At 40.6% G+C, this 19,810-nt stretch overlaps 2 protein-coding genes across 2 annotated transcripts; one reads left to right on the top strand and one right to left on the bottom strand.

Annotated features, from left to right (window-relative positions):
• Window positions 1-4,715: 4,715 nt before the first annotated feature.
• LOC102220649 (interferon regulatory factor 2-binding protein 1-like) lies at window positions 4,716-10,993 on the top strand. Its single transcript, XM_014474787.2, has 2 exons — window positions 4,716-6,772; window positions 10,157-10,993. The coding sequence occupies exon 1, from the start codon at window positions 4,959-4,961 to the stop codon at window positions 6,726-6,728; it is 1,770 nt and encodes a 589-aa protein (XP_014330273.1). The 5' UTR covers window positions 4,716-4,958; the 3' UTR covers window positions 6,729-6,772; window positions 10,157-10,993.
• Window positions 10,994-11,042: 49 nt separating this feature from the next.
• On the bottom strand, window positions 11,043-18,471 carry micu2 (mitochondrial calcium uptake 2). Its single transcript, XM_005814678.3, has 12 exons — window positions 18,214-18,471; window positions 17,674-17,809; window positions 16,819-16,850; window positions 16,645-16,720; window positions 16,479-16,526; window positions 15,525-15,607; window positions 14,120-14,173; window positions 13,940-14,037; window positions 13,284-13,455; window positions 13,102-13,210; window positions 12,862-13,019; window positions 11,043-11,865 (listed from the first exon to the last, which is right to left on the bottom strand). The coding sequence occupies exons 1-12, from the start codon at window positions 18,412-18,414 to the stop codon at window positions 11,764-11,766; spliced, it is 1,269 nt and encodes a 422-aa protein (XP_005814735.2). The 5' UTR covers window positions 18,415-18,471; the 3' UTR covers window positions 11,043-11,763.
• Between the last annotated feature and the right edge of the window lie 1,339 nt (window positions 18,472-19,810).

Raw genomic sequence — 19,810 nt, 5'->3', positions numbered from 1 at the left:
GTTTCTTCTTCAGTGATCTTTTGTACGTTACTGATGACTGTTTCTTTTGTATGAATCTCGTTTTTGACAGAGGCTTTCTGATCCCCTACTGTTTCCGGTACTGAAAGTTCTTGTTCAATGAATTTTCCAGAAACTTGTTCATTATTCAAGTTTTCCAGTTCACAGGCAGCTCTCATTGTTGCCTTTCTCTTGTTTTTACGTTTAGATGTTTTCAATTGCTTTTTCTCATCTTGATGGTCTCCATTTAGTTGTGTTGTGGAGACCGTTTCTTCTTCGATCTCCTGCTGTGGTTTAGCGATGACTGTTTCATTTGCCTGATCCCCAAATACTTCTGGTACTGAAATGTCTTGTTCACTCTTTTCTCCAGAAACCTTTTCATTACTGAGTGTCTCCAGTTCAGAGGCAGCTTTCATTGTCGACTCTGTCCTGTTCTTCCCTATAGATCTCTTCAATAACTTGATCTGCGGATCCTGATGCCCATTCAGTTTTGTTTCAGAGGGCTGTTGTCTTTGCAGTAAAAAGAACTCAGTTTGTGTTGATATCGATTGATAAACTGGTTTCAACTGACATCTGGTTTCCAGGCCATCCATCTCAGTTTGCGTTGAAGTCGTTTGACGGACTGGTTTTAATGGAAAGCTGGTTTCCTGTATATCCATCTCAGTTTGTATTGAAGCAGATTGATAACTCACTGTTTTCTGCTTTGGGCTATCTTGTGAATCTGTCTGAATTTGCACAGAAACCATGGAATTCTTTCTTTGTCTTTTCTCTGCGAGTCCTTTCCTCATCAGATCTTTCTGCTGTTTAAGTTTAGCATTTAGTTTCTGATTTATATTGAACATTTCATCAAGCTGTTGCATTAAATATTTCTGTACTTCGATATATTCTAATTCAGACTCCTTAGACTTGGCAAGACACGTACACTTTGCTTGACTTTTTGTCTTTTCAGAAGATTGGGGCAAATTCTGAATTTCAGTTAAACTCTCTTCTTCAACATTTTCTGCTGTGTGATTATCAGGAACCTTAGTTAAGTTCTCTGTCTTGTTGTCCTTGGGCTTACCCGTAGATGTACATTTCTCCCCTTTTTCATCCTTTCTGGTGGATAGCTGTGTTGTGGAAATCACATTGTTGTTGGAAAAACTTTCCTTTGCCAAGGAAGCTGCCTCATCACGTTCTTGTTCCGGCACTGAAACATTTTGAGTTTCAATATTCTCAGCAATAAAACTTATATCTATGCGAGGTTCTGAGTTGGGGAGCATTTTCCAAATCGTCTTCTTTCCGCTGACGGGCAAAGCTGCCTGATAATTTTGTTTCTCCGGCAGAGGACCATTATTGATGTCACTGTTTTCAGAAAAAAATGTAAGATCTATGCAAGCATCTGACTCTGGGAAAGATTTCCATAACAGCGGCGTCTTCTTGATGCGCTTCGTCTTTGTTGTTTGTTTTTCCCCTTTTTGATCCACTTTCTTCTGTGAACTGGAGATGGATTTCTTTTCAGTGACCAGTTCTGTTGTAGAATTTGCAGGTTCCTCTTTGCAAATCTCCTTCTCTAAGGAATCTTCCTGATCACCTTCTTCTTCAAGCAGAAAAGTGTCCTGCTTTTTAACATTTTCAGCACCAGACTTAAAGGGCTGTTCCTTCTCTGGTGTCTCCTTCAGTACAGAAATTGATTCCTGTTTGGTAACCTGAGTAACATCTTCCATTCCACTAATTTCATCTGAAATCCTAAGATCAGCAGGGGCATGTTTCTCTAACCAGATTTGAAATGGTATCATTTTATTCTTTTTGCTCCTCGTCTTTGGTGGCTGTTCCTTAGACTTAGAGGGCTGTTCCTTCTCTGCTATGTTGATTGTCTCCTGCACTCCAGCAATGGACTCTTCTTCACTGATCAGTGAATAGTTCTGCTTTTCAATATTTCCTGCAGAAATCTCTTCTTCAATGGGGAAGTGTTCCTCCGACCCGGATTTAAATGGTACCTGGTTCTTCTCATTGGACTCAATCTCAGGTGGCTGGCTGTCCCCTTTTTGATCCACTTTCTCCTGTGATGTGGAGATGGATTTCTTTTCAGTGACCAGTTCTGTTGTAGAAATTGCAGGTTCCTCTTTGCAAATCTCCTTCTCTAAGGTATCTTCCTGATCACCTTCTTCTTCAAGCAGAAAAGTGTCCTGCTTTTTAACATTTTCAGCACCAGACTTAAAGGGCTGTTCCTTCTCTGGTGTCTCCTTCAGTACAGAAATTGATTCCTGTTTGGTATCCAGTGAAACATCTTCCATTCCACTACTTTCATCTGAAATCCTAAGATCAGCAGGGGCATGTTTCTCTAACCAGATTTGAAATGGTATCATTTTATTCTTTTTGCTCCTCGTCTTTGGTGGCTGTTCCTTAGACTTAGAGGGCTGTTCCTTCTCTGCTATGTTGATTGTCTCCTGCACTCCAGCAATGGACTCTTCTTCACTGATCAGTGAATAGTTCTGCTTTTCAATATTTCCTGCAGAAATCTCTTCTTCAATGGGGAAGTGTTCCTCCGACCCGGATTTAAATGGTACCTGGTTCTTCTCATTGGACTCAATCTCAGGTGGCTGGCTGTCCCCTTTTTGATCCACTTTCTCCTGTGATGTGGAGATGGATTTCTTTTCAGTGACCAGTTCTGTTGTAGAAATTGCAGGTTCCTCTTTGCAAATCTCCTTCTCTAAGGAATCTTCCTGATCACCTTCTTCTTCAAGCAGAAAAGTGTCCTGCTTTTTAACATTTTCAGCACCAGACTTAAAGGGCTGTTCCTTCTCTGGTGTCTCCTTCAGTACAGAAATTGATTCCTGTTTGGTATCCAGTGAAACATCTTCCATTCCACTACTTTCATCTGAAATCCTAAGATCAGCAGGGGCATGTTTCTCTAACCAGATTTGAAGTGGTATCATTTTATTCTTTTTGCGCCTCGTCTTTGGTGGCTGTTCCTTAGACTTAGAGGGCTGTTCCTTCTCTGCTATGTTGATTGTCTCCTGCACTCCAGCAATGGACTCTTCTTCACTGATCAGTGAATCGTTCTGCTTTTCAATATTTCCTGCAGAAATCTCTTGGTCAATGGGGACGTGTTCCTCCGACCAGGTTTTAAATGGTACCTGGTTCTTCTCATTGGACTCAATCTCAGGTGGCTGGCTGTCCCCTTTTTGATCCACGTTCTCCTGTGATGTGGAGATGGATTTCTTTTCAGTGACCAGTTCTGTTGTAGAAATTGCAGGTTCCTCTTTGCAAATCTCCTTCTCTAAGGAATCTTCCTGATCACCTTCTTCTTCAAGCAGAAAAGTGTCCTGCTTTTTAACATTTTCAGCACCAGACTTAAAGGGCTGTTCCTTCTCTGGTGTCTCCTTCTGTACAGAAATCGATTCCTGTTTGGTATCCAGTGAAACATCTTCCATTCCAGTATTTTCATCTGAAATCCTTACATCAGCAGGGGCATGTTTCTCTAACCACATTTGAAATGGTATCATTTTAACCTTTTTGCGCCTCGTCTTTGTTGGCTGTTCCTTAGACTTAGAGGGCTGTTCCTTCTCTGCTATGTTGATTGTCTCCTGCACTCCAGCAATGGACTCTTCTTCACTGATCAGCGAATCGTTCTGCTTTTCATTATTTCCTGCAGAAATCTCTTGGTCAATGGGGACGTGTTCCTCCGACCAGGTTTTAAATGGTACCTGGTTCTTCTCATTGTACTCAATCTCAGGTGGCTGGCTGTCCCCTTTTTGATCCACTGTCTCCAGTCCTTTGGCGATCGATTCATTTTCGATTGCCAGTGAGGCGTCCTGCTGTTCGATATTTTCAGCAGACATTTTTTGCTCCTCAGTTGCGTGCAGCTCCCACCAGACTGCAAATGACACCTTCTTCTTTTTGCGTTTGGGTGTCTTGGGTGGCTCTATTTCCTTCTCGACAATGTTGTCGGATGTAACCTCTTCGACTGTAGGCTGGTTGGACTGCATTGTAAACTTTGCTTGTTTTAGGTTGTAAGCTAAAATCACTTATGTAGAAACTTAGTAAAGATTTCACGTCAAGTTTGATGTAAATCTGCAAAAGAAATGTGCACCAAACAAAGTTGAAAATCTTACTGTGTACTGCTAGATAAATTCTCAAGAGAAATATATCAACAACGGCTGCTAAACGGCTGTGATGAAAGTAGATCGATGTGACGAGCTTATATAGCTGGTGATGTCAGAATTCTGCCTTTGGAGTTATATTGTGATGCCACATTGTGATGTCACAGTTTCGTTTTATATTCAGAGCGGGCTTGTCTGATGGATTTTTTTATTTAACACAAGGATGCGCGCAACCTGACTCCAGAAAGCGTCAGTGGGCTTTTAAACTGTCACTGATATATATATATATATATATATATATATATATATATATATATATATGACATTGCGCATCCGTTTAGTCAATAGTAATTGCTTTTGTATTTGTTATTTCATTTTATTTTTTAGTAATTATATAGTGGCCACGACTTATTTCGTGGGAACAACTTAATTATAGCAAGTCCTGGCCACCGGAGCCCGTAGATAATAATGATTATTTTATTGTGTAAAAATTAAAGTGACAAAAGTTCGTTTTTTCTCTTCGTGTTGCGAATATTCTCCATTTTTCTACCAACGAGTTCGGCGACGAGGTGGCTTCGCTCTAAAAACACCACTACCCAAAATGCTTCGCGCTCTAGGCGCGTTGGTGTTTCCGGTGTCTAGTAACATTTTACTTCCTTCCACACAGACCGACACGAACAAACCGAAAAAGAAGACGTCGCTAACGTTAAGTATTGTCGCCAAAAACCGCCTTCCAAGCTTAGTTTGCGTTGTATTTTCGTCGCATAAAACGTGGCATGTGGCCGTCGGTGTCCGAAGACTGAGAATTAGCAGAGAACCGCAGACTGTGTCGTGTAGGCCTCCGAGGGAAGAAAGTTTAGTGTCGGGCCTGTAAACAACATGTCCTCCGCCTCGCAGCCTTCCTCCAGACGGCAGTGGTGCTACCTCTGCGATCTGCCCAAGATGCCGTGGGCCATGCTGTGGGAATTCAGCGAAGCGGTGTGCCGGGGATGTGTCAACTACGACGGCGCGGACCGGATCGAGCTCCTGATTGAAACTGCGCGGCAGCTGAAGAGCACGCACGGGGTGTTAGACGGCAGGTCTCCCGGACCCCAGCAAAGCAAACCCGGCTCGGTGGGGACCGTCGAAACGGGGCGGCAGCATAGTGAGCGCGTAGACAGGGGCAGGGGGGAATATGGGGTGTCTTCCCGGCTCCCTAACGGCTTGCACCGAGCTGAGGACGTGGCTTTATCGGAGGGAAGCCGACAGAGCCCGAACACCCGCCGGGTTGTGACCGGTGCAGTGCCCGGGCTCCACAGCACCATCTCTCACGCCTTGATAGCTCAGGGGTTGGTGGCGGGTCCTCACGGGCTTTTAGCCCCGTTATCGGGCTCCCGAACTGCCAGCACACCCATCGCAGTCTCAGCCGGGCCCATCATGGGTGAGGGTGGCAGAAGGCAGGCGGTGTCTCTGGGGGTGGGCGCCAGCACTTCTGCCCTTGTGGGTATAGATCCAGCAGTGTGGAGGAACAATGAGGTGATGGCCGAACTGAACGAAGTGGCCAGAAACCGGGTGGAAGGCTGGCCGAACCGACCCAAAGCGGTGCGAGACGTGCTGGTGGCTCTGAGCAACTCCATCCCCTTCAATGTCCGCTTCAGGAAAGACCACAACCTCCAGGGCCGCGTCCTGGCTTTTGATGCCAGCACAACTCCAGAGTTTGAGCTGAAGGTCTTCGTCGAGTATCCTGTGGGCTCCGGGATCATCTTCTCAGGGATCCCGGACCTGGTCCGACAGATGTTCCGGGATTCGGCGAAAGATGCAGGCAAAGCTGTGAATTCTGGCCTGCGATACGTGGAGTACGAGAAGCGGCAGGGTACAGGGGACTGGCGTGGGCTGTCCGAACTCCTGAACGACGGCGTGAGGATGTTCAAGGAGCCGCCCATCCCAGAGGTCCTGCCCCAGCCGGACCCAGTGCTGTCGTTGGCGGCAACAGGCCGCCCGGGTCCGGCAAAAAGCACGACCAGACGCCGGAAAGCTTCTCCCGGCTCGGAAAACGGAGAGAGTGACGGGAGACCTGACCACCCAGCCAGGGAGTCCTGGCCCCGGAGCGCCTACACGGAGCCTCTGCCCGGCATGGCGGCCCCTCAGGAAGGGCCGCCGCGCCTCCACAGCCAGCCGTCGCCCATCTCGGCCCTGATGGGCGTCACAGACAGCCTGAGCTCCAGTCAGATGCCCAGAGACAGCCCAGGCATGTCCGCAGCCCACTCCTTGGCAGCCGGTCGCTCCACCAGCAGCAGCCCATCCACCGCCTCCACCTCGGCTTCCCAGGCATCCATGGGCCAGAGCATGAGCGCGGTGGGGCTGAGCGGCAACGCCAACACCGGGGAGAGCACGAGCAGCACGCAGGGCACCCTGCTCTGCTGCACACTCTGCAGAGAGCGCCTGGAGGACACACACTTTGTCCAGTGTCCCTCCGTCCCTCACCACAAGTTCTGCTTCCCCTGCACCCGAGCGTTCATCCGCAGCCAGGGCCAGGGAGGGGAGGTGTACTGCCCGAGCGGGGAGCGCTGCCCCCTGGCCGGTTCCAACGTGCCTTGGGCCTTCATGCAGGGGGAAATCTCCACCATCCTGGCTGGAGATGGAGATGTGACGGTAAAGAAGGAGGAGTGAGCCCCCGCTGACCTCCCGACGTCTCCGACCTATCATGGTGAATGGTAAGATGGAGAGGGAACCCTGTGTCGCATCAATGTCTGGTCTCAAACCACTAAGTTATGAGGTTGAACCCAGTTAGGGCTGGGAGGCTTAGATATTTAGACAAAAAGTAAAAATAAAATATAACATACCTAACAGATTAATCACATTCTAGTGCTGTGATTAATCACAATTAATCACTGCTTAACTTTGTAGGCTTGTAAAATAAATGTGCAAGCAGTTGTATCTGCAGGAATGGCGCCTTGGGCATCCGCCTTTTTCTGCCGCACTCCAATCAATTAAAATACAAGAAATTATATCACAGTAAAAATTATTTTATGTATTTTCCCAGTAATCAACAGCAACTAAGGGAAACTTACTTCACTACACATGTATACAAGTAATAGCAAACATGTTACGGGTACAACTGACAGATTAGATATATTTTATGTTCTAGTTTTTTGGTCCCATGCCCCTTTCTGAGGCCACCCTGGGAAAATCCCCATAAAGCCAATATCAAAGACTGCGTGCACATTTTCAAAGAACTGAAAGAAAATGTTTAATGTCTCAAACCAAACATGTCTAGAGATTCTCAGTTTTCCAGGTTTTCACATTCAGGAAGGTTTAACCTTTGTAAATTGTTCATATTTTGGTTGCACAGTCACCGCTCCAGCGTCTGGTGGACCCTCTACAGTTCTACAGTTTCTATTCTACAGTTCATATTCAAGACAACAACAAAAAACTTGTCACATTAAAACACTTTCTCTTCAATTACACTAATATAAACTGCAAATATAGTTTTTTTTGCTTTTAAATGTAAAAGAAAACATTATAAAAGTGTTCACGTTTGCTCTTTGACAAAAACATGTACATTTGAAAAGGACCAAATTTCTATTATATAATTAGAATATTTATGTTCTTCCTTAAATTAAGGCTTTTTGATAATCTATTTTTATCATTTTTTTCATTAGAAAACTCAAAGAATAGAAACGGGCTCCATGCTAGTACTCAGTAGTGTATCACCTGCACATTGCAACAATATTTCAACTCTATCCAGAAAGCCAGGTGCAGTAAGACACAATACACAAACATCCTGGTACCTCTACCAGTCCACGGACTTTGTACAATTATTTTAGTATTTTAGTAGCTTAATTTATACCAAACTCAGACATCTTAAATAACCCTTACAAGATTTAATTCACACAATACCTCTAATCTAACTAGCAGAGCTCAGCACAGTTGAAACAAATGAAGACCGGGAAAATATCCTCAGTTTTCACAAATGACCTCCGTTTGTTGTTGAAAATGGTACTAATGATTCTTTATGTCTAATATATTTTGTAGTACCATTGTGATAACGATAAGCGACAATTTTTAACAACATTTATCAGAACCTATAAATGGTACAAACATTTTGTCAAAAAAAGACTCCCAAGTATTTTAAAATTTTCCAGTTTTAAAAATTAAAATACATTCCAGTAGGTGGCGTTGTCTAGGAAGACAACGCCACCTGAGCAGCTTGTTTAGTTTTCTTTCAGCACCATCTTTCCTGGTTGTTTTGTTGGATTTTTTTTTTCATTTCTGAACAACATCCATATATTAGGAATACCGTCGTCTCTTCCTGACTTTGTGTAAACTTCCATATTAAGAACATCCTGTAGAGCTTTGCTGCGGTGCATTCAAAGACCAGATGGAAAAAGGCTTTCTGAGCACCTCATGCAGTACAGCGTCTGAACAGTCACTCCATCTTTAAAGACAGAGCGGCTAGCTGGAAATAAATATAAATAAATTAATGATCTGGGATTCTCTTTTGCCAGTTTTCACTTCTGGAATAAAAAAGAAAAGAAAATGGCTTGAACTAATGAATTGATTGATTTTATAGGTTTCAGTGGCATTTAGTTTTGATTTTAAGCATCACAAATTTTAATTCTATCACCGATTTGTTTGAATACTTAGAGAAATATGCATCCATTCAAATATAAAGATGGTTCATGACTAGTTTTTACTTTATCATTTATTTAGGGTTAAATCTGCCACAATAGCAAATTTTGCTGAACAGTAAATTGTCCCTGTAATTATTGCGATTAGCGATATTATTGTTTTGAGAGGAATTTGCAAGAAATATACTGATGAGATAATAATGCAAATTTGCCCTGACAAAACCAATAACTTTTAACTCTACAAAGAACATGTAACACAAGAACTGGAAGATATTTTATACATCAAAGTAAAACACAAAATCAATAAATAAAACAGAAATGAGAAGTACACAATCAAAACCATAAACAAAATGAATTATGAAGTGTCTGTAAACAATTTCCCTAAAAAAAATATTAATCAGAATGTAAATTGAGTTCATTTTAATTTACTGATGTTTCTTGTCCAATCATCTAAATGTTCTATCAATACCTTTGTCTGTTATTGATTGATAAAGGTACATTAGATTTATAAAGCACTTCTACATCTGGCATTCAAATCTTCAAAGTCAGAAACAAAACAGTGATTTAATGATAGAAAGTAATGATGCAACGATATAACAATTTGGGCCAATATTGATATTTAATGTTGCTATTATGGCCGCAAACCGATATTTACCAATATTTTATGTATATTTCACTAACCTTTTGACAACTTGGGTTGTGGGGAAAAACACAATGCTGACTTCACTGGATCGGTTAAGCTACCCACAATCCTGCATTATTGTCAGTCACATTATCCACTCACCCTAAAGAAACAAACTGCAACAATATGGAAATATCAGCTGTCAATTTCAGCTCAGTTTTACTTATCTGACTGATACCAATATGTCAAAAAATATCTAATATTGGCTGATATCGATGTTCGTGCTTTTATGTTGTGCATACATAATAAAAACCAAATTATTAGTTAGATGTTGTGGTTTCTCTTTTGTTTTGTTTTTTTTATTTTTCTCTTTTTGCAGGTTTAGAGGTAGACTTGTTGACTTTTGTTTTATTTACTCTTGTTTCTCTCCTCCAATCTAAACCTTCCCACTTCCACCATTTCAAAGTTTTATATTTATGCATCAAGTGGAGGATCATGGCAAAGGTTGTAATACTCCGCTTGTGTAAGTAAGTCTGTTGGGCCTCACCTTGACATTCGGACAATACAGAGTGCCCCACGTTGAAAACCAAAATCATAAAAACTAATTTGTCCTTCAATTCTTTGTCTGTCTATAACCTTTCTTCTTCCGTTGTCTCTGTCGGCTTTCATTTGTCTTTGTTTTATCATAAGAATGGCTGCCAGGAATTCATAGTGAAATGAAGTATTTGTATAATAGTAGCATGGATAACCCTGCCTCTACTGAAATCATCCTGTGTGAAACTAAATAGCCTGTTTTGGGTTGTGTTCCATATTAAGTTTTCCATCTGTTGTTCCTTTCTCTCCAGGGGATCAAACACTTCGAAAGCACTTCCCTTTTTATCTCAAGCAGAGGTCCACTTCGGCTGCATTTCATCAAGCGTGCCTCCATAAGCAGAGTAAGTCCGAAGCTCCAGGAGGACAAACTAAACCAGGATCAGTTAGTAAAGACAAGAAAAGTCACCAGTGAGGAAGAGGAAGAGGCAGAGGCTCAGATCAGCCGTTCTTCCTCGCTCCAAGTGGCTCAAACGGCCCAGGACAGAAAGCACACGTTTGTCTGACAATCTGTTTTTATTTTTGTTTGTTTTTTTCCCTTCTTGGTTTGTTCTAAATATTGCATTGTGTATTAAACCGATGCAGGACAGCGTTATTGATTGATAACTTGGCTAAAGTAATGCACTTCTTTAGAGAGAAAAAAGGAAGAAAAAAAATCGAATGTTTTGAACACAAAACCCCATTTGGTCCTTAAAGCCAAGGAGTGCAAAAAAAAATAAAAAATGTAATCCCACATTATGTCTCGTAGGTATTCTTCTGTTGTATGTTTCAAATGTGAACTTCCTTTCAATATGGCTATGTAATTTCTATTTTTGATACAATACAAATTTCTATGTATTTGTTTATAGTGATAAGAAGACCAAAGATGGCTTCATGCTCAGTGTAATTTTATTGTAGCTGTGTATGCTGTATTCACTGATAACCTTTGGCATCAGTCACTAATTAGTCCATCTATCACAGATGTATGCTTGTTTTGTCTATTTACTTTTTGAATTCTATGTATGGTAAGATAATTAGCATCACATCGAATGGTTAACCCACACTTATGTGATCTGAACAGGTCAATTCTACAATAAAGGACTAAATAGTCACATCTGCTTTACTCCTTTGCTGCTGATTTCAAAGGATTAAGACTCCAAATGGATTTCTGGGGAAACTTTATTTAAATGTCGACAAGAAACACGAAAATCCCCACACCAAACATTAAAAAGCTCCTGATGGCACTGTAAACATGCACTCATTTCAAATACAGACGTTTCAGCCGAGTTTAACACATTGACTTACAAGGAAAACAAAGGGATTGGAAACTTTAAACCTGATTAAGTACCAACATATATATATGTATCCTGAATGCAAAAATGATCAGCTAGTTCCTATGTGAAATACTTGTAAATGACAAAGCCCCACACTTTAGCTGGAGTGTGAATGCGTTTTTCTACAGAAGCTCATTCCTGCCATGAAAGAAATATAAAAGCCCAACAGGAAGTCAAGTGAAGTCAGAATTTTGACTTTCAACTTCATTATTAGTCAAAGCTCAAATTATAAGATCGATAGTCATGCTGTTTCTCTAAAGTATCTCATAATTATGACTTTATATTTCAGAATTGTTTATATATCTCAAAATTATGACTCTTGATTCTCATAATTATGAATTTGAAAGTCAAAACTATGACTTCCTGTCATTTTCTTTTATTCTTGGGCTTTGATTTTTCTCTTTCATGACAGAAATGAGCTCCACAGATTTCAGATAAGGCAGTGGTATTATCCTATATTTTTATGTGCATAGATGTAGAATCTCACTCACACCATTTGTTTAATAATATAAAACATAACTATATGCCGTGGTGGACGTGTGAACATGTCAGATGGGGCAGCTGATGTCTCCCAGGGCCTCCTTGGCCCCTTTCAGGGTCTCTCTCTTCACACACTTCCAGTAGCCAGAGATGCCAGTCTGTTGCTGCACCTGCAGTCAGGAGACAGAGGGAGGAGGTGAAGCTGAATGTGTCGCCTTTCAACCACTTATTTTTAATTGTAATTCTGATATATCCTGGAATAAAAATCCAATACCATTTAAACCATAAAAGTTGCACACACACAAAAACATTTGATTTGGATTATGGCACATTTTCACATTTGGATCATTTCAGTCAAAGTCCTTTTTGTAATTCCTCTTACAGCAAGAAACTTCACAAATATCCAAAAGCAAAAATAGTAAAACATCAAACGTCACCAGTAAACTCAAATATCATGAAATGCCTCATTTTGGTGGGTGACAGACCCACACAAAATAGTGTATAGATGTGAAGTGATGGGGGGGGGGATCTGAAAAGTGTGGGATGTTACAGTCCTGTAACCTGTCATATCCCTAAATAAAAACAAGTGCAACCAACCGACTCAGTAGAAAGTAGAGCCGTGGTGATATTACTGTGCAAGATGCAAAATGCTACCACTGGCAGAGAACTAACAAGTTTGTATCAATTCCTTATAAACGAAGAGAGAGGATAAAAATTGAAGCGCTTGATCGTTACGTAGCTGTATTCTGGTGGAATAATCTTGGCAGGATTTGAAAATGCGATTAACAATAGTCAACCCACTGGTGCTAACTTAGCGACTTTTACAGACAAAAAAAGTGAAGCTTTTTAAAGTTTGGTTGATCTGCCAGAAAACCGCACTAATCAGAACTGCCAATAAAAAGCTACTTCGTGGGCGTGCCGTGGTGGCGTAGGGGTTAGCGCGACCCATATTTGGAGGCCTTCAGTCCTCGACGCGGCCGTCGTGGGTTCGACTCCCGGACCCGACGACATTTGCCGCATGTCTTCTCCCCTCTCCTTCCCCGTTTCCTGTCAGCCTACTGTCATATAAGGGACACTAGAGCCCACAAAAGACCCCCTGGAGGGGTAAAAAAAAAAAAAAAAGCTACTTCGTATAAAAAAAAAAGAAAACGAAAGTGGAAGCTCACCTTCAGGCCCCGCAGCACTCTGTCCGTCATTACTCCCATGAACTCCTTGTGACTCAGGCAGTCGTCTCCGTCCAAGTCGAAGAGTTTGAACACCGTGTCCAGAACGTTCTCTGACAGCTCATGGCCCGTGGCGATCTTCACGGCTCGCTTAAACTGGGCTGTATCAAAAGAACAGGGAGGACGCTCTCATGTGCTGGATGAACCGTATCTGCCCATTTCAACCCAACGGCGAGGCCTTACCGATCCCCACAGGACGGTTGGCCTCGGTGACCATCTTCATTGAGAAGGCGAAGTCCTCCAGGTTGTTGGTGAACAGGCAGAAGGCTTTGAACTCCTCGAATGTGATGCTCTGGAAGGGAAACGCGCCTGTTGACTGTTGATCCACGCGAGTCTCGTCCTGATGGAGGACGAAGTTTCCGTACCTGACCAGCAGGGATCTTCTTCCTCATGTTCTCCCAGTAGATTTCGTTGTCTTCTTCGTTGGTGTAGTGCAGCAGCCACTCGGCGAAGTCTTCCCTTCTCATGGTGTCCATGCCTCTGGAGAACTGCAGGAACTCCATCTCCTGGACCTCAGCTTGCAGGTCCTCCATGAATCTGAGCAACAGAGATCGTTTACAGGAGCTGGAACGGGCCGAGGCCCCACGGTCCAACTGGAGGGGAATCCTACAGTAGCTCCAAACATGCAACGGGTTCTGCTATGCAAGTTAAGGATTTTTAGAAAAATTTTGTTTTTTCCACATTAGCAGAATATCGACAAAGTTTTGCACACATTTGTGAGGGAAACACAGCTGGTGATAGTGGAAAAAAAACAAAACAACCAAAACCCAGGAATCTTTCAGATTGATGTTTTAACATATCAGAACATAAAACAATTTTCTAATGATATTTATGTATTCAAGAATCTGTCCCTCTGGGACTTTGCCGTTGTTTTGTGAGTTTTTGAAATCAAGATCACTTACTTTGTGGGGCAACTTTAGAAATAATTGCAAGGAACTTTGTGCCATTACTATCTCCATCCAAAATGTTAGGCGACTTGACGAGATCCTGGCAGAAACAGAACCATGACGGCTTCTCCTACCTGCGGAACTCCTGGTACTTCAGCTTGTTGTCTCCTCTCTTTCCAAAGAAGTACGCCTGAAGTGACGTGTTTACCGCCGCCCCTTCCTCTGCCGATTTCTGGAATCATCCATGAATTGTCCTGTTACTATAGAAACTGATGACGATGCATGAGAAAAACAAATAAGATGTGCACACACACCTCTGCCACGTCCTTGGGAGGTTTCAGTTTACTCTTGCTGATGATCTTCTTGAGCTTCGGCAGAAAATGAAAACATTGTCTTTTCATTCCTTCAATTCAATTTTGTCATGAACTTGAAACTATAGAAACTTCATGTGTTCACACACACTCACACACACACACACACATTTCATACAGCTCATTACCAACATTCACTGAACACAGAATTTTATATTTGCTAAATCTTTCTAGCAAGACTTTTTCTCGCAAAAGTATTCACACCCTTTGGACTTTTAACATTTTTGCCACACAGTACCCAATGTCAATGTGTTATAATGCTAGTATTATTATACTGGCATAATAATACAAGTTGGTTCTCTCAAATACCAATATAAGTTACTTTATTTAGGAACACTTAACACTGGGCCTGGAAATTATGGAATATCCAAACAACAAGCCAAAAACAATAAATAAAAAGCAAATAAAAACCACACACAGAACCAGAACTAGAATGGATTATGAAGTTTCTAAACAAAATTTCCCTCCTTCAGATCTTTATGTTGAAAACCATGCATCGTTTTTCTTCCACTTCAGAAAACACTTTTTGAAAAGCTTGAGTTTTTTTTTTCTTTAAATGAGCGTGTTTCTATTGAGCAAATTTATTTTCTAATTCCAATTTGCGCAATTACATGGTCAAGCTGTTGTGTTCCATCTATCACAAAAAAAACAACAAAAAACTAAAACAAGTTCAAACTTATAGTCGTTTGGACACACATTGTGAAAAAGTTCATGGAATGTGAATACTTTTGTGGGGCACTATATTTCGCCCTCTCCTCTGGGAGCTAATATGAGTTCTACGTCCTTCTTTTCACTTTCAGAATCAACAAAACACAGATTCACTGTGGTTGCTTTAACTTTAAAAAAAAAAAAAAGTCAAAGCAAAAGCAAAAAGTAGTGGTCAAAGGAGACCAACGTCAAAATCCATGCACTGCTGCTACTTGCTGGATGTTTTGCTCTTTCTGCGCCACGTTGGAACATGAAACACAAGTTGCAACACAGGCCAACATGCCTTCGCATGAGACAAAAGGTAGCCGAGGTCTAAGCTAAGCGGCAGACAGGAGAAGTCTGCTTGGAACCAAAAACAAGTCAGGTGGCTTCAAACAGACGGATAAAACCGAAAAGACAAGCGCAAGGCAGATGAAGAACAGTTGAGCGACTGGAATGCAGCTCTCCCTCACCTTCGCGTGGAGCCTGGTTCATACTTACAGCTGCGGCAACATCAGTAGAGCTCTCGGCAGCATTAAAGTGGCAATATTTTCACATTTGAGTGAACACACATTTGAAATACTGATATTGTTACTTAAAGTAATTACAGAGTTGGCCATCTAAAAAAGAAGTCTTACTTTTTTTCCAAGCAAAGTCTTACCGTAAGAAACTCTTTTTTGTCCACTTGCTCATTGCCGTCCACATCCAGCATTTGGAAAGCTATATCAAACCCGGTCCGTGGCTCTGCAAGAGAGACAATCATCTCATTCAGGAATTCATTACCGACGACAGCATATTGGCAAAACTGGATAGAAAATAGAGAGGAGTAAATTTCCTCTGAAGAAAAACCCCCCAGACGTTTTCATGAAAAAACAAGGACCTTTCTAAGCTCCGGAAGTCAAAAATTTGCCAGAAAAATACAAATTTAATAATACTCAGAAATTTTCTAGAAAAAAAACTGGAAATTTCACAGTATGAAAAGTCAAAAAAATTTGCTGGAGAGAACTTGGAAATTTTGAGATAAATTTTCTAGAAAAAAAAAACCTTTGGATTTTTGAAATGCAGACATTTCCAAATTTCTTTCTAGAAAATTTCTGAGATTGATCTCAAAATTCCTGAGTTTTTTTCAATTTTCAAGTTTTTTTTTTAATGAAAATTGACATTGTTTGATTATCTTCAGTTATAAAATTGCTACAGATATCAAATATGACTTTAAAGAAATTTGACTTTGTAATTTAATGCTTTGAAATTGTCCCGCTGTCTCTTTAAAAACTCTTATTCTTCATAAAACTGTCATCAGGAAGTCAATACATCATCGTTCCTCTACTAACCCTTTAATGTTTCATCTGATGAAAAAATTGTTTCATTAGCAAGTTTGTAAAAATACTGTAAAATCATTTTGATACAGTCAAGAAAACCACCTCATCCAAGTGTAAAAATTGTTTTAGCAAAAAAAAAAAAATTTAATTTTTTTAACTGGAGTATTTTCATTAAGATAATTTATCTCCCTATGTCCAATATGCACAATTATATGGTCAATGGAAGCAAAGCTGCTGATAGACTGTCCTGCTTCAAATAAAACCACAAGATCATGAACACAGCAAAGTCAACTTACTGGTCAGGATGGTCAGCAGGAAGAGATACTCTGTGTAGGATATTAAACCTGCAAGGCACACACAAATACAGTCTTTAGTTAAACAGAAACTAGCAGACAGAAAAAAAAGAAAGTGAACATCACCATAGAAACATTCAGATGTGCGGCAGAAGGCCGGAGAGCTCACCGTTGTCTCCTAGCTTTCTGAACAGATCGCTGCCGGGACGAGCTTTAGAGGCAGTCGCCAACATCTTGTCGACGTCCTGCCAAGAGCGCACGAGGAGACAGATACCGTCACCACAAAACCCCCGGCACTGTGCTCTGGATGAAGAGTTTTCACACAGTGAAACTGTAAACATACCTGAGTTGTTAAGATTCTCTTTTTGAGCTTTCCTAAGAACAAAACAAAGACCAAACAGAGTATTGAAAAAAATTTAAAATTGCTTTTCACGTGTCGATGTTAGAAGTGTTTCTTTCGCTACCGATGCATCTTTTGCTATAAATGATACACCGAAGGTTTATTTTCTTATTTAAAAAAAGAAATGTTATGATTTGCTTTTCATCTTTTAGCAAATTTCTAATATTGTATAAAAAGGGTTAAGTGGGCAAATTTATTCAGGATAAAAAAAAATTCTGATATTCTGATAGCAGAATAATTATAAAACAATTTTTTTAGTAGATAACTAAAATAATTGTTAATAGCAGCCCTGGAAAACACATGATAATACTCTATAAAATAAGAATTATGCTGGCAGGAATGATTTTATTTTATTTTTTCTGAATCCAAGTTGAACAATGGTAACATACAACATTTATGATCACTGATTATGAAGCTAATTTATTTGGTTTGTGTAAAGTATGTTGGCTTGGAAATCCCATCTGCTCTTCAATAAATGATGTTTGTTTTTCAAATGCTAACAGCAAACTGAATTTTGAAAGATTAATTATCCTGAAAGAGATACTTAATCTCTTCAGGATTAATCTATTATCTATTTGAATCATCTAGATTCAAATAGATGAAATATTTTTTTTATTGCGGAAAAAACTGAACGTAATTTTTATGTTATTTAATGAAGCAAACACAGGACAAGAATTCAAATAGGGTAGGATTGTTGTCACTCAGGTTAAGTGGTTTGAAATGCTGTTTGCGAGCACCTAGGAAGCAGGGATATTACAAGGTGTGTGTGGGTGTGTGTAGTAAATGTGTGCAGCTTACGATCTACTTGTTCCAGCATGACGGAGAACAGGAAGTCCCTCGGGGTCATGTAGGGCTCCATATCATACATCACTGAGGCAAACTGGGTAAAGCGGACCTTTCTGGCAGACAGCTGAGGAGCTGCAGGTTCCTGCAACTGTACAAAGGGCAAAATGATCTGAAGGTTTCTGTCATACTGATCTAAACATCTCCTCTGTGGCACCAACCAGGCAGTTTTTACCTAAACGATACAGGAACATCTAGCTATGAGTAAATTTAAGATAAACTTTAACCAAAGCATGTTCCACTTTAAACTTAGACTGATATTCTACCCATAAACTCTACAAATGAAAACAAGTTTATGGTTTTTTACACTCTATGTACTAAACGCCCTCTAGGCGCCACTAGAGGGCGCTAGGTAACATAACTTAGTGTTTACGTCTTCTTTAAAAGTAATACCTACTTCTTGTTTGCAGTTTGTGGTAGTCTTTCAGACCGGAAAACGAATAAAGCGGTGAAGTATTTTCTATCAAAATAAATCTCCACGGAATATGTACTCACCTTTTCTTCCTCTGCAAGAACAGCGAAGGGTAAATTCCTGACGTTAGCATGGTGATAGAGGTAATAACAGAGACCCCCGGTTCCAACGACAGAGCCCAAAACACCGGAACCAATTGCACGGAATGTTGTAGAAGTCTTTAGAACCCGAGAACTCCTGACCACATTCCTAAAGACGGCGGTGAACTTTCCCCAGCTGGCCATTTTCAGGAAGCTCACTGGCTGCCTGGTTGCGCAAACGCGACGGCTTCCGTAGCTGCTCCGTAAGTTAGCGACCGAGTCACGGAACGCCCACTTTGGCGTCACCAGAACAAACATCGTGCATGATGTACACCAGAAGGTTAAGTTCTTTGTTGTTGTTGTTTTTTTTAGAGATAGTTCTTAAAGTAGCTTATGACTCAGGAAAGGTTTCTTTTTGAACTATATAAGGCTGCAGTGCTTGTTTATGGTGATTAGCTCTAATGTTATAATGTAGATTCATCATTACAAAAGTTGCTTAGTCCAGTCCCAAAAAAAGTCAGAATTGAAAAATCAGTTTGGGAACTGTTTAACTAAATGAAACACATTGCAGTGAATTATTACACACAGTTGGATGTTTGAAAGCCTTTATTTCTCTTAATTATGATGCTTTGTGAACCATTTTACAAATATGACTTTTGTGTGAAAAATGACAGGGACTTCATGTGCTGTCAAAGCAGACAAGATTTTGTCATGCATACTGCATGAAGTCCTTATTTTGAAAGTTCACTCACGCAGTTCATAGACAATCTCGAGGTTTCGTTTGTGCAGAGCAGAACTGCCAAGGAACTTGTAGGCAACCAGCTTCTCCACATGGGTGAAACGATGGACAGGACATGATAGCTTTCACATGAAAAATACCTATAGTTAGTCTTGAATTTTTTAAAATTTGCTCATTACCCAAGGTGACCTGAAATTAAGATACCACCTGCCTACAAGTCAGTCTGTGTTCATCTTTGAACTTCTAACCCCAATACCTATTAAATTTAACATAGATGTCTACAAAGCACTTAGGTATTGTTACAATTAATTTTCAACAAGAAACTCTAACTTTGTTTTGCCGTACATTTGGCCTTTCAAACTGCATCAAAGTGAGACTTGCTTCAACAGATAACAAGAAGGCTAAACTAAATACAGCAGAGCTGCTGTTGTCCTTGTGAGCTTTTAACTTATGGAACATGATTGGTTTGGAAATGTTTCGTGTCGTTTATGATTTCACACAGGCTGTTACTTATTCTTAATGGCATACACACAAAGACTGTCATTTTAGCAAGGCTAGCTATGCTAAATGTTAACCTGAAATGTTAAAAACAGCTAATCGTTTTGATTTGGTTTTACAATGGTCAAACTCTGTTTTAGAGCACAGAGTCAGAGCAGGAAAACAGGAACACACACATTGAAAACTACACTGCTCAAAAAAATAAAGGGAACACTTAAACAGGTGTTTAACACAGTGTTCCCTTTATTTTTTTGAGCAGTATATTTTACTTATATCTTTTTATGGTTTCTAAACTGTAAAGGTAATTGATCAGAATTGGTTACACCAAGTTAAATTTTTTGGAAAAATTGGAGATAGGACATT

This window comes from Xiphophorus maculatus, chromosome 11, assembly GCF_002775205.1.
Source record: "Xiphophorus maculatus strain JP 163 A chromosome 11, X_maculatus-5.0-male, whole genome shotgun sequence".
NCBI classification, from domain to species: domain Eukaryota; kingdom Metazoa; phylum Chordata; class Actinopteri; order Cyprinodontiformes; family Poeciliidae; genus Xiphophorus; species Xiphophorus maculatus.
The sequence above is the reverse complement of the archived record's forward strand: the minus strand, read 5'-3'. Positions and strand labels throughout refer to the sequence as shown.